At 39.7% G+C, this 17048-nt stretch overlaps 1 protein-coding gene across 1 annotated transcript; it reads left to right on the forward strand.

Annotated features, from left to right (window-relative positions):
- Positions 1-6534: 6534 nt before the first annotated feature.
- Positions 6535-13102, forward strand: LOC114067039 (stromelysin-1-like). The gene is made up of 10 exons (XM_027902217.1): positions 6535-6677; positions 6817-7061; positions 7517-7665; positions 7761-7892; positions 8880-9041; positions 9440-9659; positions 10809-10942; positions 11508-11667; positions 12529-12632; positions 12823-13102. Exons 1-10 carry the CDS (start codon positions 6573-6575, stop codon positions 12921-12923), a joined length of 1512 nt encoding a protein of 503 aa, XP_027758018.1. The 5' UTR covers positions 6535-6572; the 3' UTR covers positions 12924-13102.
- The last annotated feature ends 3946 nt before the right edge of the window (positions 13103-17048 follow it).

Below are 17048 nucleotides of genomic sequence, written 5' to 3' on the forward strand. Positions count from 1 at the left end.
CATGTGAGGTATTATCTTAAGGAATTTTGGAGAGAAAAGACTTTGATTAAGACTTTAAAAACTGTAGTGACGCACCGTCCTGATGAGCTTGTATTGTGTTTTTTTAATTAGCTGAAGTCCACTGGATAATCATTTCCAATGAATTCTCGTGAGTTCCTTGAGAACCCTGTGAGAATGAAAAAGTAATTTAATTTAGCATCTGGAACCTATTCCCTATCCAAGTTCATGACTGTCCATGCAAGCTTGGTTCTTGTGCCATCCCCAGCAGTGACAGCTGGGGAAACTGCTGCACACCAGCCCCTCTCTCTGCCCTGCAGTGGAGACCATCCCTCCCTGACACACTTTGCTCAGATCACTTGGATTTGATTAAACAATTAAAGATATAAAGGTTTAGTCGTTCAGCTTATTTTGGATAAGGCAACAGGAATTAATTTTAATACCTCAGCTATATGTTCTGAGATCACAGTAATCTGTCTGCAGGTAGATAATGGTCAGCTGGAGGAAGACACTGCTAGAAAGTGACATATTAATTAGTAAATTTAACATCTGTGCTTTGGCCTGGGTCTGTATTCCTGAGATCACAAGTGATTTTCTGTTAACTACAAAAATCATATGCTCAAAGTAATTTTTAATATCAATTTAGTAGATTTCAGATTTAATATTTGAAGTATTTATTAAAAATCATCCTTTTTGTAGGACAAGAAACATTTTGGTAGGGTGTTCCAAGGCAGTTTAGTTTGTTAACTGCAGTGTTTGATTATTTGAACTGGTATTCAAAATAAGAATATTCTTTGGTATTCAGGCTTAAAAGAAATGTGAAAAACTGAATAATTACTTTTAGCTTAGCATTACCACAAGTGCAACATGACAGCACCTTCACTAGTCAGCACTGTTACAGGAGTGATTTTAAACTTTAGCTAGCCTTTTTTTCTCTTATACAAGAATTTAAATTAAATAAATAATTCCCATCTTTTGGACAGACAACGAATATTCGATTCTTTTGGCTTCATGGGTCTGGAATTGCCCTCTGGTCTGTGGCTTTGTGTGTCAGAACATCTCTAAAAACCTCTAATTGCCAATTTTATTACAAGGCTGATGAACTATACCCTTGTCTGCTCTGGCAGCATCTAAAGATTTCCCTCTTCATCACATTTTTCAAAGACATCCTTTGGCTAGATGAAACCTTCAGGAGTGCAGGGCTCCTCAGAGCAGGGCTCTAAGATGGTTATTGCCACTCCTGAGCAGGTGAGCAGCTCCACAAGAGATGTCACCTCCCTGTGATTTTTGTACAATATGAAAGCACAGAAGCCATTTGATTCAGAAGTATGGGCCATTTGAAAAATATGTGGTTTTGTCAGTGGTGGAGGCACCAGGAATTTTGAACCAAATCATGGTGTCTTCCACTGTTCTGTGTGTTCCCTTACCACCTCCCTTTGGCAAAACCTGTCTCAGAGGTCAGAGCCAGTGCATAAGGCATCTACAGTGAGGACAAGATAAAAAACTGTGTGACTGTTACATCCATACTAATATTTCCCAAATGTCTACAGTGTATGTGGTGACCACACATATGAGTTTTTAGAGCAAGGTGGGGGGGGAGGGGATAGCTGGAATACTATACAATCTCTACCAGACATTTGTCAAACTAAAGAAATAATGGATTGCACAAATGATGTTGATCTCCAGCTAAAGATGGTAAGTCACAAAGGTAAAATTAGTCTTTGGTACTCATGGTCTACTGGCAGCTATTTAAAGATCAGTGCAGACCACTAAATAAAATGTTGATCATATCCAGATCAAAAAAATATTATTTGTGTTCTCAAGTACAATAAGGAGAGACTGTAGGACATAGATGTTAAAGGAGAGAACTAATCTCTCACATCATCTCACATCTGACAAAACAAAATTTGGATGTTACAAAGACAAATTGCCCACAGTGTAGCTCGTTTGAGAATTCCAGTGTCTGAAAGGATAATTCTGACCCCCAAAAAAAGGGCCAAAGAAATATGAAGATATCAATGAATTCAAAGTTTATTTACATACAAGTCTCCTTTAAAAAATGGGCCCCTGCCACAGGAAGCTTAAGACTGCACCAATCACTGGTCAAGTTCATTACTCATTATTTAAAATGCTCATTCTAATCTCTGTGCTGGAATAAATAAATATGTTGAATCTATAGCAAGTCATCTGTACGCAGAAGACTTCTACGTAAGAAGCAAACAAGAAGGACAAGAGATATTATATGAAATTCCAATATTAAAATATACAGCATGAACTAAAGACCAAGACTGACAGTAGCTGATTACCTAAATTCTCAAGTGGCAAAGAGGAAACAGTGAATGAATTGAGTCTCATAACCACAGTGCTTCTTGCCTCACCAGCTGCTCAGGCCATGGCTCCCACATATTGCCACTTATGAAATAAGGGTGCCATAATTGCAAACTTTTGTTTAGTTTAATTCTGCAAACCTCAGAATTCTTTGGCATTGGGTTCTGTCCTAACTCTTGTTCACTGATGAATGATATAACACCAATGGACTGAAATCACTTTGTGACTACGCCTTCTAAGCTACCAAGTCACACATTGCTGAGAGGAAATGACATGCAACTTACGGAGCTTGTTTATACACTAAATACAAGTGCGGAAGTGATTTCAGCTTTGTTATTGCTGATAATACTCAAGGAGAGAATATAGACATCAAAAAGAAAAAAAAATCTGAATTCCTGTTTAATTAAAATCAGCCTTTGAGCCTATATCTACATGCCATCTCTCAGACTGCAATGGAACCTGAACAAAACGCTCAGATGAAGCAGAAAAGTAACTAACATTATTACTATTAGCAGCTTGATATTATAAAACTAGCATGAAGAGATCCCACTGATAAACTGAAGTATATGGATAGACAGGCAAAATCATGGAATTCAAGTCAATATCTATTTCAGGCACAGTTTTAATACTCTCAAAATACTATCTTGCAGAGAGAGATTGAAAGTGTTTCATTTAGACTGAAAGTGTTTCAGTTTCAGTAAATATTCTCTGGTTTCCCTGAGTCTTTTAATAGCAGACCCACTTTTTTCCATATCACAAATTTTCTCCTTGCCTATTTCCCTCAACTACTTATTTCTTATGATCTACCTGTTATTTAGCAAAGACTGTCTCATGCAATGATGTAAAGGGCTTGTGTCTTTTTCTGTTCAGTTATTGTTCCTCAAGCCTCAGAATCTCTTCGTAGGAGTTGTATCTCCCAGTTCAAGTGAGAAAAACCAGCAGCTTCTTCCATGTCTGGATATGCCCAAGTCCTTTATAACATGTCCTGCTTCTTTGGCACAGGCAGGTTAAAGAGGGAGAGTTTAGAAACAGTATGGGTGAAGGGAAGGGGAGAAAGAAGACATCTACAGATCCTTCTAAAAATTTTGGAGGTGAAATCACAGTGTGTGCGTGTGTGTGCTTATTTAGTTCAAGCTTCCTTTGACCTAATTTGCCATTGTTTAAACAGTTAATGACAATTGTTTACGTCACTATGCTAAGTATCCTTCCACTTCTTTCCGTAACTAAAAAGTGCCAAACAGAACTGGAATGACATTTCTGGATAGAATCTTAGTCATATAAAAATGAGAAATGGCAAAATTTCCAGGTAGAATTTTAACAAATCTGCTAAAAACCCTGGCAGTTGGGCTAGACCACATAGCATAACACAATTTACACTGTCAGAGGGCAAACAGTTCTGTGGTGGAGGAGTATCAGCCTGGATGTTGGCAGGCTTTCAGTGAACTACTCTGTTCTACTGCAGGGGTCTTCCTGGGAAAGCACCAAAGCACCCACACTTGCCTCTGAGCTCATGATTAACTGCTGGCAATATGGGATGTATGAGTCTGAGTGCTGATGAGCTGAGGGAAGAAATGAGCAGTATTCCTGGACTCATTCTGGCTGCAATAGTGGGCAACAGTGACTGCAGAGCACAGAAGGGAGTAGCCTCTCAGGGCAGATGGGAATATCAAAATCTCGTTATCTATGGGGCAAAGACATGAAACAGGTGTATGACCTGCTCAGCCTTGTCCATGAATAAGTGCTTCTGACACTAAAGCAGAATTCATGAGACAGGCAATCCGTAGGTAAGGCAAGAGTGCCATGTGAGGCCATTTCTTCAGTTCAGCTCAGCTCAGCTCACCCCATTTAAATTCAAGATGTGTCTTTGCCAAGAAATCTTTGCCATGTCCACTGGCAAGGTAATATTCAAGCACCTTAAACCTCTGACTAAAGCCACAACACAGTTCTTCTAGCATCCTGCAGTGCCTACACCCAGGAATGAATACTCATATTAGTTTGAACACTACAATCTTTATACACTCCAAAGTCTTTGGAGTCAGTACAAGAAGGCAAGTCACCCCTTGGATTCGCATGCAAAGATCACACTTGCTCACACGTCTCAGAGCCATGCAGACTGCTCAGCTGTGAATTTTACTCACTTGTGCTGCCAAACACACTCACAAGGTAAGATACAGCTCTTCCCCCCAGCTCCAACCCTCACTAGGCATTTCATAAATGTAAGCTTCAGTGTGCAGGCAACAGGCTCTGGAAGCAGAAGCCAACAGTTAGGAAGGAGCTGTAATGTGCCTATTGGCAGCCATGCAAAAGTCTGTGAGAAAGAATAGCTTACTAAACATTCAAAAGGACTAAAATATTTGCCAGCTGGTGGTGGTGCTGCATGTCTCTCTCTGACTGCTTTACCCCTAGACACAGTAAACAGGGAGTTTACAAAACATTTAGCTAAAAGCAGAGGATAAGGACCATATGGAAGTTGCTGCTGCCAGGTTGAAGATACAAAGACAATACTTAAAATGGCCTTGCTTTGTGTTTTGATTTCCTTGTGGAAAAACAGACATCATACTCCACAAATGCAATTTGGGATGTTCTTCCATTACCGGCAGAGATAAACCTTGCTGCTGCCAAAAGGAGAGGTCCTAGCATCCCAGAATGCCTGGCTGCCTTCCTGCGCCTCCGTTTCCATCTATGATATACCACCCTTCCTTCATAGTGGCTCTTCTCCCCTCTTGGGGAGCCAGTGCAATTGCTAACTTCAGTAGAAAACTATCATTGATGGGATTGGGGTTGTTTTTCTGGGCTGTTTCCTATAGCTTCAGCCCTCTGAATCACTGAGGACACACTTGATACCAGAAGGGCACAAGAAAACATCGATAGTGTTCTTCAGGATGTTGTTCAGGGAAGACCCTTTTACAGCAGCAGTGAGCTGCTCTCATCCTTCTGCAGCCTTAGACATAAACATCTGCGCCACCTCACTCAGGGGTTCAGAGACCTGGGCTCTGACCCAGGTCACACATATAGCATGACCTTACTCCAGACAGGCTATCCAGCTTCAGTTTCCTTTGGAAGGAGGCCATGCCTTTTCCAAGGCCACCTTGCAGACTGCAGAGCTCAGCTGCTGTGGTGTAGGGTTATTTTTTTGAAGTCTCCAGTGTTTGCTCTCACCGTAAAGCGGTTTCTTTTCCTTCTTTTTCTCATGTTCAAAAAGAAGTGGATTATTTTTAGCTCATGTTTCTCCTTTTGAACTTGCATGTGGCCACTAAGTCAACACGGAAGAATTCTGCTTTGAAGGATGGATGTCTCAGAATGACAGGCAAGAGAGAACTGAGTGACAGTGGTTCTGCAATCCTGCATAACATGCAATGCACCACATTCAGAAAAGGACATAGGAACTGAAAGTAGGACTTCTGAGAAACTGGGGAACTTGGAATCTCTGGCTCAAATCCATGTCATCTTCCATCTGAGTTTAGAGATGTGTATTAAAAAGTTCCATTGAAGACCCTTGTATCCCAAAGGTGCCTGTAGTTCTCTAGGGCAATTTCTGCCATTTCTTCTTTAGCTGTGAAACCACCCTCGGCTGGTAGGCCACGCAGACCACTTTACCTAATATGTGGTGTTCTACTGAGACCTTTACATTGTGATATGGGGGAACAAGGGGATAAGGCCGTAAATCCATGATTAGATGGGCCACATAGCAGCACAGATGATGGTTCTCTAAAAAAGCTGGGATGTCAGGTTCAAAAAAAGAGAAATGAGTAATTTGTATAATCAGCTATGTCACTGAAATTATCAGAGACAAGATGGGCTAAAGGAAGGGATTCTTCCCTGGGGTGATGAAGTCCTGCATGGATGCCACACTGAAGGACAGTTTCTGGAGGTCCTTCTCACGTACTACAAGGAATTACAGATTGTTGTCCCTCACAAAGAACCAGGTTCCTTTAGCACCTCTGGAAAATGAGGTGGGTTTTACCCAGTCCACTTTAGGAATGAAAAAAACCAGCATACTGTCCAATAATATGATTGCGAAATCAGGGGATTTTGGGCAAGGTAAACTGTCATGTGTTAGCTTGCTTCTAAAACCAAATTTGTTTTCTGTGTTTCTGTGGGAAATCAGAGGACGTTATAAGCTGAGTCATTCCATTATTGACTCTAGCAAGCACAGCACTGATATAAATAGTGAAACACTGGGAAGTCTTAGACAGAAGAAGAGATTGAGGTCTTCTAGCAAGGGCTGGTAGGACAGGGAGAGAAAAATGAAGACAAAGATCCTTCTTTTCCTTGAGTTGCTGTATGTTGTGTGTTCTTCTGCTTTTCCAGTGGTTCCAGAAAAGAAAGAAGAAGATACACAATTTGCTAAGGTAAAGACTTCAGGCAAAATTTAAGATATAATTTATTGAGAAAATGAACCTACTGATATATTAGTGATACAGAATATTTTATTATGTGCATTTGAAAAGAAAGTTTTATGTTCTAAACTGTTTTTTTCTTCCCTATCAGAAATATCTGGAAAAATTCTATGATTTTAAAGAAGAGAAAAGTTCTCTTTTTAAAGCAAAGAACCTCAATCACATGGCTGACAAAATCCGAGAGATGCAGTCATTCTTTGGGCTAGAGGTGACTGGGGAGCTGAATCATAAGACACTGGACATGATGAAGCAGCCTAGATGTGGAATACCTGACATCCGTTCATACAGCACCTTCCCACACAGCCCTAAGTGGCAGAAAGAAGATGTAACATATCGGTAACATACATTAAAGCATGTTTTTCTCTATACTACTGGAAAACTTTGTAAATGCTAGGTAGAAACAATGTCAACAGGTTCTTTACTATTTATTCCTGTGTATCTCCATATAAAAGCTCTATTTGGGACAAAAGGGCCATGAATATGGGGACTATTCAGGCTTCCAAATAGTGACAAAAATACCAAAATAGTTTACATTAGTTAGTTAACAGCCTACTAAATAATATACTCGGTGAATAGAAGGGATGCAGTGGAGAGTTTATATGTTAGGGTTTCTGAAAGACACGAAAGAAAACTGTGAAACCTTCACCTGTTATGTAGGCAATTATTTTGAAATAAACAACTCCAGACACATGGATAATAATAACTATTGATTAAAATATTTTACCTTGATACAATGTGTCCCATTCACATGTGATCTGGTTGCTTTTAATTCCTTTGTCCTTATTTCACAGGATTTTGAACTACACTCCAGACATGCTACAAGCTGATGTAGAGGAGGCAATTGCAAAAGCCTTTCAGGTCTGGAGCAGTGTCACCCCTTTGAGATTCACCAGGCTCTACAGTGGTCAAGCAGATATAATGATTTCCTTCGCAGCTGGATGTAAGGGGATTCTGTTGCCTGGGAAAGACAGTATTTGTCACTTTTTCTTACCAAGATGATGAAAAGTATAACTTTTTTTTCCCTCTTATTTTTAGTTCATGGTGACTTCTATTCCTTTGACGGTCCAGGAGGAACTCTGGCTCATGCTTACCCCCCTGGCGGTGGGATAGGAGGAGATGCCCATTTTGATGAAGATGAAAACTGGACGAAATTTACTACTTATAGTGGTAGGTAACCTTAAATATTGTGTTGCCTGTTTTTTAAAAGACAGAGTTGTCTTGAAGATGCTGTAAAGTCACATACACCCTGGCAGTACTTCCAGTATTTACTGAGATGTAAAACGCCAGTGTAATTAAGTAAAATAATGCTGCATATTTTGATCTGGGCTGCAGTCATGACAGTCTCCTGAAGTTAATGCATACAGCAATTACAGCTCTAGTGAAGGAAATGAGATTAGCATGGAATAACAATATTAGGTAATCATGACTTCGTAAGACAGGGAATTTTCACCCTCAGGTAATGTAATATGGCCTCTCCTTTTTTTTTTTTTTTTCTTCTCTTTTTTTTTTTTTTTTTTTTTTTTTTTTTTTTTTTTTTTTTTTTTTTTTTTTTTTTTTTTTTTTTTTTTTTTTTTTTTTTTTTTTTTTTTTTTTTTTTTTTTTTTTTTTTTTTTTTTTTTTTTTTTTTTCTGATTTAAAGTAACGCACAACTTTAACTTCTGGAAAGGAAAAAAAAGTCATGAGTTTATTGTTAAAAGTTATTAAATGAATCAGTGAAGTGTTCTGTTTTCCAGCAATGCCCAGGGATTATGTTGAATGTTAATAGTCTTTGTGAAGTTAATTACCAGGTAAATTCCATGTCATTTATTAATCCTAGAAATTCATCTAGATGACTAAAAAGTTCTCACCTGGTTTTTAGTAATTATTAACATTACAGAAAATTTGTCTCTTTGCTGGCAGGAAAATTCCTGCAGCATGGGCAAAAACTATTCCCAGATTGATTTCCAAGTAAGAAATAAGTTTTTATAATTCAAAACTCATTTCTTCTCCAGGATGCCAGAGAGCCTCTTAACTGGGACATAATTAGATTTTGCTATTTTTTTAAGACCACAAACAATATATCATACATGAGAGGATGGCACCTCTATCCCACTGTCATGCAAAAAAATATTGCTCAGTGTTTGTTCTTTGTGCTTGTTTTTTTTTTTTTTTTAGGATACAACTTATTTCTTGTTGCTGCTCATGAGCTGGGTCATTCACTAGGTCTTGGTCACTCAAACGTCTTCGGTGCTTTGATGTATCCTATTTATATGGCCAAGGATACAAGGGACTACCAGCTTCATCCAGATGATATTGACGGTATTCAAGCCCTCTATGGTAAGCAAGAAAAATCCTTTTTTAGTGAATGGTGGATGATAATTTATAATTAATTTTACCCAGCAGCTAAAATGTACTGAATTTTTTACTGGAAGAAGGATACTGTGGTTTCATTTCCTGTTACTATTTTTGGGCAAACCTCTTGGGGATTTTTGTGGCTAGCAGTCTGCATCTGCAAAATAGGCTTTATTCATGCCATGTAGTGAAAAGATCCAAGTCTTTCTCCAGTGATACCAGAGGAACAGCCCATGTTTGCAGTAATAAACTCTATCTTCCACAAAATGATGGTCACATGCCAAGTAACCTATGCATTTGGCTTCATATGGTACATCCTGCAGCTCTGCAACATGAACTACTCTGATCCACTTTCCAATTCTACACTTATCTGTTTTACAAAGGACCCCCCAGGGAATCTCCTCTACTTCCAACAAAAGCCTTTCCCCCAAAAGAACCTACTGAAATGACACCTGCAGAAGCACCAACCGAAATGTCACCCCGGCAAGAACCAACAGAAGCAACACCCTCCAAACCCCCATCAAGACCTGAGGACTGTGACCCTCATCTGACTTTTGATGCTATCACCACTCTCCGTGGGGAAACACTGTTCTTTAAAGGCAGGTAGGTGCTTTTATTTCTAGCAACACCTTTCTGTGAGACTCACAAAGGCAAAGCATAAAGTTCATTTTAAGGAATTTCTCTTCCATTGGTAAAAAGGAAGGTAACTTCTAATGAAAGTGTTAAGGCAAATTTGCTAAATTTTTCTGGCCCACCTGGGCTAGGTGAGCAACATGGTTTTCTGATGGATGAATAAACCATCATACATTATCACCTACGTCTGTTAAAATTGTGCAAGGCTGAATAATTCCAGTGTAAGTCCTCATCCTGTAGCTGCTTCACATGGAGCACTGTCCTCATCATACCATCCAGTGTATGGGCCAGGGAGCTGTGGAAAATGTCACTTTTGGTGTCATTCTGACCTAGGAGTCTGCGCTAGACCACTGCCCAGTAATGTCTGTAGGGAACCCCTGCTGTTACAGGTGCCCACTTTTGGGACACACTCTAACACTAGCACTGTAGGAGGTTGTTGGCAGGACACATCCACCCTGCAGAGGGAGAACAGAATGTCAGGTGCAGGATTTCACCTGCTTCTTGTGTTGGTAGTTGTGTTTTGATTGAGCAAGCTCCTTTTGATGATATGGGTATGATTTTCCTTTTAAAACATATGATGAAGAATCATAGCTTAAAGTCTTAATAATTTTCAAGGAAGGAGAGGAAGGAGCAGTTCTTCCTTAAACTCAGTTTTAACGTGTTTCTCAACATTTATTTAATTAACATTTTTAACCAAACTGAGATGAATAATGTAACTGTGCCTACCTACACGAGTCATGACAAAGAGAAAGCTGCAATTGTCCCCTTACCACAGATACCACAGGTTGTCCTGGACAAGCCATCAGGATGCCAGTGGATAGCTACACAGGGCCACCAGCTCTTGGCTTGAGCCAACAGGTTGGACAAGATGACCTTGAGAGGTTGCTTCCAACCTCCACTATTCTGTGACTTCAGAACAATGCATAGTAAAGGACAACCATCTGTGTGGGAGCAGGGCAAAGTGAAGCACCGTGATCACAAAAGGGGTGATATCTCTGCCTCATAGGGAGCACTGGCTCCAGAACCCAAACAGTGTTTTTTGGGAGCCCAGTGTTTCTGGGCTCCTAATCTACTAGTGAAGTACAGATAATGAAATACTGCTGTTTTCATTTCTATCAGCTATGTCTGGCGCAAAAGTCCGTATTTCTCAGAAATTGAGCACGACACCATCTCCTCTTTCTGGCCATCACTGATAGCTGGCTTTGATGCTGCTTATGAAGTTGACAAGACTGATCGAGTGCTATTTTTTAAAGGTATTTCTCTTACTTTTCCATCAGTCCTTTTTATGTATGAATGAAGTTATAGTAATACTGCGAATGTTTTTTAATAATAATGGAAGCAATATTACACTAATATTCATACTAATTCTAACACTAATACTGGCACTATTAGTGGCTATTCTTAATACTTAAATCCATTTTGATTTTGAAAATGCTGTTACTGCCATTAACTTATTCTGCTTCACAACACTCCTATACAATATGATACTACTCTTCTTTGGTCAGTGAGACAGAAGATCATGGCTGAAATGAAATTTACTGCTACATTAGTTATTTAAATACATTTTAAAGGTGCCAAACACACCTAAAGATATGTTGACCTTTAAGTATTGAGTATATAACTCAATGTCTATAAAAAGTGGAAAATCCAACAGCTGTGAGATATTCGAACTCAAGGGTGCCCTGGAGGGGCCCTAAGGTTTTCAGATGGGGATTTCTGCTGTTTGGTGGCATTTACTACACTGAAAGCTCTGGGACTTTAGTGAAAAGCAGACAAGACTCCTCAAGAATCCCTATAACTTTTTCTGTTTTCATGTAGGTGATCAGTACTGGGCTGTCAGCGGCTACACTATAGAGTCAGGCTTCCCCAAGCCCATTCAGAACCTGGGCTTCCCCAGCAGCGTCAGGAAAATTGATGCAGCTGTTCATGATCAAAATACCAAGAAAACCAATTTCTTTGTGGGCAACAAGTACTGGAGGTAAGGCTCTTTTCTGTTCTGTACAGTAGATAACCAAAATAGCTTTTAAAATCAAGTTACACTAGTATTTCTACAGTAAGTTTACATCCTCTTGTTGTCAGCCTTCTTGGACTGTGAAAGCTGAAACTCAGAGCCATTTACTCAGGTTTTTTTTGCTCAGGTCTTTTCAGAAAAAAAAAGTCTGTAGCACCTGAGGTAAAGACAACTTTCATTTACCCTTACCAGCCTCTTATTAACAAGCAAATGAGCTTTGTTTATTAATTAGGAAACAGTGTGAAAATAGTATAAAAAGACAATATGAATAGGCTTCGTCATCATATCATGTATTCATTCAGTAGCTATTAAAGGGCAGAAGTGATCTGTGAAATCTATAAATGACAAATCAAGCAAGCAAGCTATGGAAAGACATTAAAATATTTACTTCTTAAGAAATTTCTTTGTTCAGCTAAGCAGTACAGTAATCTTACCTTTAATAATTAATCTGCAATAATGTCTAAGAAGAGTATTATTACACCATAAGTTTACATATCTCTTATGGGGTCACTTCATAAACTGTGTGCTGTAAAATCAAAATATTAGTTTAAATAATTATTGAAGTTAATTGGTCAGTATAAGCCCTATCCAGCCTTATTGTCAGACTCTGGGAATGAAAGTGATATTCTGAAAACAGCCTTACATAGGCCCCTAAAGATGTAAATATTCACACAGACAGGATTCACACAGACAGTTCTATGAGATCACAGATGCTTCCAGTTACTGGATTTTCAGCTGAGAGCAGGTGTATTTTGTAAAAATTCCATCTGGTTTCAACATTGAACATGCCATGCTTATTTTCTGTTCTCATGCAATTTCTTTATTTAGTTTCAATGAAAATACTCAATCAATGGAAAGGGGATATCCAAGAAAAATAGCAGCTGACTTCCAAGGGATTGGCCACGCAGTTGATGCTGCCTTTCAGAAAAATGGTAAATAAATTAAAATCTAATTAAAAAGAAGTAACCCAAAAGACCACCAACTAAAGCCAAAAATATTTATCTTTCAAATGTATATATTGTTTGTTTTGATTTTTAATCACTCAAGAAAATATTAAGTGTATACAGTAGATACAAAAAAATGAGATATTAATTTGCCAATATTCTGTCCTTCCATTTCTAGGATATTTCTACTTTTTCCATGGATCAAACCAGTATGAGGTTGACATCAAGAAAAAGAAACTCATCCGTACAATGAAGAGCAACAGCTGGTTTAATTGCTAGACATATTAAGTGATGGTGCAGGGATATATTTGTACCAGAAATGGTTTTACGTATTCCTTAGTTCTAAGCAGTGTTATTTGGCTGTGACTGTGCATCTGAGTCTAAAATGATGGCCTTTGACAAACCTAATTTAAAACCTTAAAATGTAAACCCTAATGTACAGTTTTAATTTATTTTGTTCTCCAACTATTTATTAATCAAGTTGTTTTTGAGTAATAAAGTATTTTGCTCAAGTATGGCAGTGTTCTTTTTGTTCTGGTTCAGTCCACTGGAGACAAAGCACCTGCTATAACCATACTCAAGCCTGAACAGCACCATCACTGCTTTTAGTAGGACTCAGTGTCTGTGGAGGGAAAGTTAAAGTGAAGCAGAAGTAGGAGGGCAGGTCTGGCAGACAATAAGAAATTACTCAGGGGACAGAGGAGGGAAACAAAGACACTCAGGAGCAATGTGGTGGAGGCATAAAAGTTAAGAGGAGATGCTACAGAACAGTGTGTGAAGGGAGAGACTGGAGCCTGGGACTCACCTGCCATGACCCCACAGAAAAGGAGCAGAGCAGTCAGGGCAGGGATGGAGACAGGTGCATGCTAGTAGATGGGAGCATGGCAGTAGGCTGAGAGGACCCCAGTGCTGCTGTGGGTGGGTTTGATGAGCAGAGTCATTAGCAGAACACCAGAGAGAAGGGTAGATGTCCAGTTTGGGGATGGAGGTAGCATGAAGGAAGGTTGGGAACTGACAGAGATAGGATCACAGGGTCACAGGGAGTCAGTGGATTAGCCCTGCCGTGCTGGGACATTGTGGCTTGGGAATGGAGTCAGAGCTGGCAGTCCACCTGGCAATGCTGGATAAGAAAGTACTATCAAGAACTACTTCCCAGAGCAAACAAGCCAAAATGATAAGAAAATCCCAGAATTTTCATGTAACTACCACAGATGAATCCTCCAGAGGATGAGTGGTGAGACATAGAGAAAAGCACATCTGCTTTCTCTGTGCATCTTGCTTGGTTCCCCCTCACAGGGCAATAGCTCAGTGACCTTAAACACCCCTTGGGGTATAAGAAAGCTTGGCTGAAGTCCATCCTATCTTTGAAGGGATTGAATCTCATCTCTCACAACACTGATGATGATGACTCGCTATTCCTCTTTCTCTAGCAGCATCGGCAAAGGTAAAAAGAGAGGATGGGAATGGCTGATAAGGACAGTTTTCAGTTAACACAGCTCAAACCCCATTAGGCAGAGGTGAGATTTGCTCCTCTGCACAGGGCAGATCCCTCAGAGATCTGGTCAAAACACATACTAGCACCTGTTGCACCATCCATTGGGGCCAGAGGAAGCCATGTGTCTCCCAGTGTACCCACAGACTCACTGTCCCACTGTGCTAGCAGACAAGACCAAAGAAGGGCAGCAGAGATGCCTTCGAATGGGGCTTTGAGATACCTGGTGTGGTGGAAGGAGTCCTAGCCAAATACAGAGGGTTTGGAACTAGATGATCTTTAAAGTCCTTTCCAATACAATTTGTTCTATGATTCTATAATCTTGGAATGTCTCTTCTCTGTTGTGTTCTCCTCCTCATGCATGTTTTGTGCTGTGCTAGATTCACTCTGAGCACCTCTAAATGCAAGGTCTAAAATGAACATAGGTTAGAAGTGGCTTAAAAGTCAAATAGGGACTGAACAGCTCAGCATTGCCACAAGGGCAGTGGTGTATCACCATGAAGTCATGGAATGACAAGTGAGTGAGTTTACTTGGCAGCAGTCCAGGCAGGGTAGGGACACAGGAAAAGTGGTGTTGCCCCAACATCTCCCAGTGTCTTTCTCAATAGCTTGTGCTGTGTACACAGCCTATCCTGAAGAAATATCAGTTCAAGGACTTTAGATGACTCCAGGGTTAGGCAGCGTGCTTGTGAGTACTGTTTGTACATGAGAAATAGGGTTAATCCCCTTTGTTTTTAAAAATGCCTACATGCTTCGATATCCTAAATAGATGCCACCTTATATGTGAGGGCTACCTTCAGAAATTAGGCCTTTAGAATCTGGTTGTTGTTTGAAACTGGAAAGTGGTTAAGAAGGAACAAAAAAGAGCATTTCAGCAACAGTGAAGAAGAACACTGTTGATGTTTACAATTACTCACATTATATTAACATATTTCTCTTATTTATGGTTGTTACAGTTTTTTTAGTTATGACCTCAAGTAAACAGCAAAATTAAAATACTCCCTCCACCTCTGGGTATTAATTAGCTTAAACTCCCAGTATCTGAAAAATGAGTGATATTTACTTTGATGTGAAGGAAAATCTAGAAAGTGTAGCCTGCAGGATAAATGGAAGAAAATATGGCATGGATTTCACCAGGGCAAGGGGACTGGTGAGACATGTTAACCATAGAATTTCCATCTGTATTTCTGTTTTCTTAATGCCTTAAACTTTGAAAGGAAAGAATGTTACTTTTGGTTTGGGAAAAGCAACAAAATTCCTGGCAAATGTAAAACATAATTCAAATGAGATTGGAAACAGGAATGCTGGAGCTGCCTGTCTACACTTAGTGGGCAAGAGATTTCTTGTAACCATGATTTTCTTATAACTCACAAATGATTGCTGGAATCTTGGGTACCAGAAGGGGAAATTTGTCCATAAATGTTATTTCAAGTACTTATCCTCCGTAAATATGAACTTTCACTGAAGCCTGAGGCCAGGCATGCAAAAAAATAGACACACAAAATAATCTCTTATGTCTGAAATTATCGACAGCACAATTGTTGTCCCAGACCCAATCTCTTGCACATGAAATTTCAGGCAAAAATGCCTTAATGACTTTACCAACAAAGAGCAATGAGGACATGTGTACAAGCTGACTGGAACCAGGGGGGCCCCCTCAGTGAATCAGCATTACCATGCTGAAGACTGTTATATAAAAGCCAGAAGTAGGTCATACACTCATCTTTGTCAGCAATACATGTTTCCGAGGCTAAGTTTGTGCTGCCAGCTCTGAGGGTTTGCAGCACTGCCAAGAAGGAGGTCCCAAAGGCACTGAGTTAAGCAATGCTCATGGCAGCACAGATTTGCAGCTCAGAAGCTTCCTGCACCCAGAACTACTCTCCCAGGTTTTGACCAGGGATCCTACACTGCTACCAGAGTCCAGCCTGGCCAGGACACTGAGGGTACATAAGTCAGCAGAGTGGGGCAGTTTTAAGCTCTGTGTAGTTAAGCTTTTGGCTTTGCTGAACAATCCAACTTAATTACATCCTGTTGAGGCTCTATAAGATGCTCTTTTGCTCTTTTCTCTATACTACAGTATGCATTAGTTCTAAAATATAAAAAATGTTCATTAGCAATAACCTTGCCAAAAAAGGAGTAACTTCTAACACTTCTTGACAGTGTTGCATTTCTTTCTTTGGTACAGCTATGAGGGGCTGGGGCTATGGGAATGCATCCAAGGTAAAAGATTGACTCCAGAAGAGTGGGAGAAAAGGGCAATCTCAGAAGCTCACTAAGGCACTTTTACAGGTTGAAAAGAGGAGAACGTAATTTTCATGCTAACTTCTTTAACCCAATCCAATAGATTGTCATTATATATGGTATTACTTATTGATAAAGCCATCTCAAAGGATAATATCAAAGATCTCTGTGGTTATATAGTTTTCTTCATAAAGCATATTCTAGGTTATTGATCTTTTGAGGACAGTGGTGAATAGTATCAAGAAAAATGAGAAAGAGGTTGATGGAGTAGCAAAAGTATGTGATTGAGAAGGCTGATAATCAGAAAGCTATATACATTTTTTCAACAGCTTCCTAGATGGTTTTGATGGCTTCTAAAGGCCCTCTCATTAGTGAGAAAGATAAGCGAGGAAAATTTATCAAGTACTGCCAGCTGAAAAGCTGCTTCTTTCTTCTAGTACACATGGAGATAATATGGGAAGAGAAAAAATGTTGGAAGGCTATAATGGGGCTGTAAGTTCCAGAAGCTATTCCTGCAGAGAGGTATTGCGGGTGTGTAAGCTGCACAGAACTCTATACCCAATATTTAGATTCCTCTCACCCACTCAGAGACACCTCACTCAACTACCCGAGTGGAGTCACCAACAGCTCCCTCAGGGAATCTCTTCCCCTTGGCTCAGCTGCCCCATTTT

This window comes from Empidonax traillii, unplaced genomic scaffold (assembly GCF_003031625.1).
Source record: "Empidonax traillii isolate 1590-97213 ecotype Southwest subspecies unplaced genomic scaffold, ASM303162v1 scaffold853:size531304, whole genome shotgun sequence".
Classification (NCBI taxonomy): domain Eukaryota; kingdom Metazoa; phylum Chordata; class Aves; order Passeriformes; family Tyrannidae; genus Empidonax; species Empidonax traillii.

Excerpts from the sequence above, each read along its gene's own strand:
- LOC114067039 (XM_027902217.1), top strand. The coding sequence starts at position 6,573 with ATGAAGACAAAGATCCTTCTTTTCCTTGAGTTGCTGTATGTTGTGTGT. Across the intron at positions 10,943-11,507 it reads TCGAGTGCTATTTTTTAAAG|GTGATCAGTACTGGGCTGTC; the intron begins GTATTTCTCTTA and ends GTTTTCATGTAG. Across the intron at positions 12,633-12,822 it reads TGCTGCCTTTCAGAAAAATG|GATATTTCTACTTTTTCCAT; the intron begins GTAAATAAATTA and ends TTCCATTTCTAG.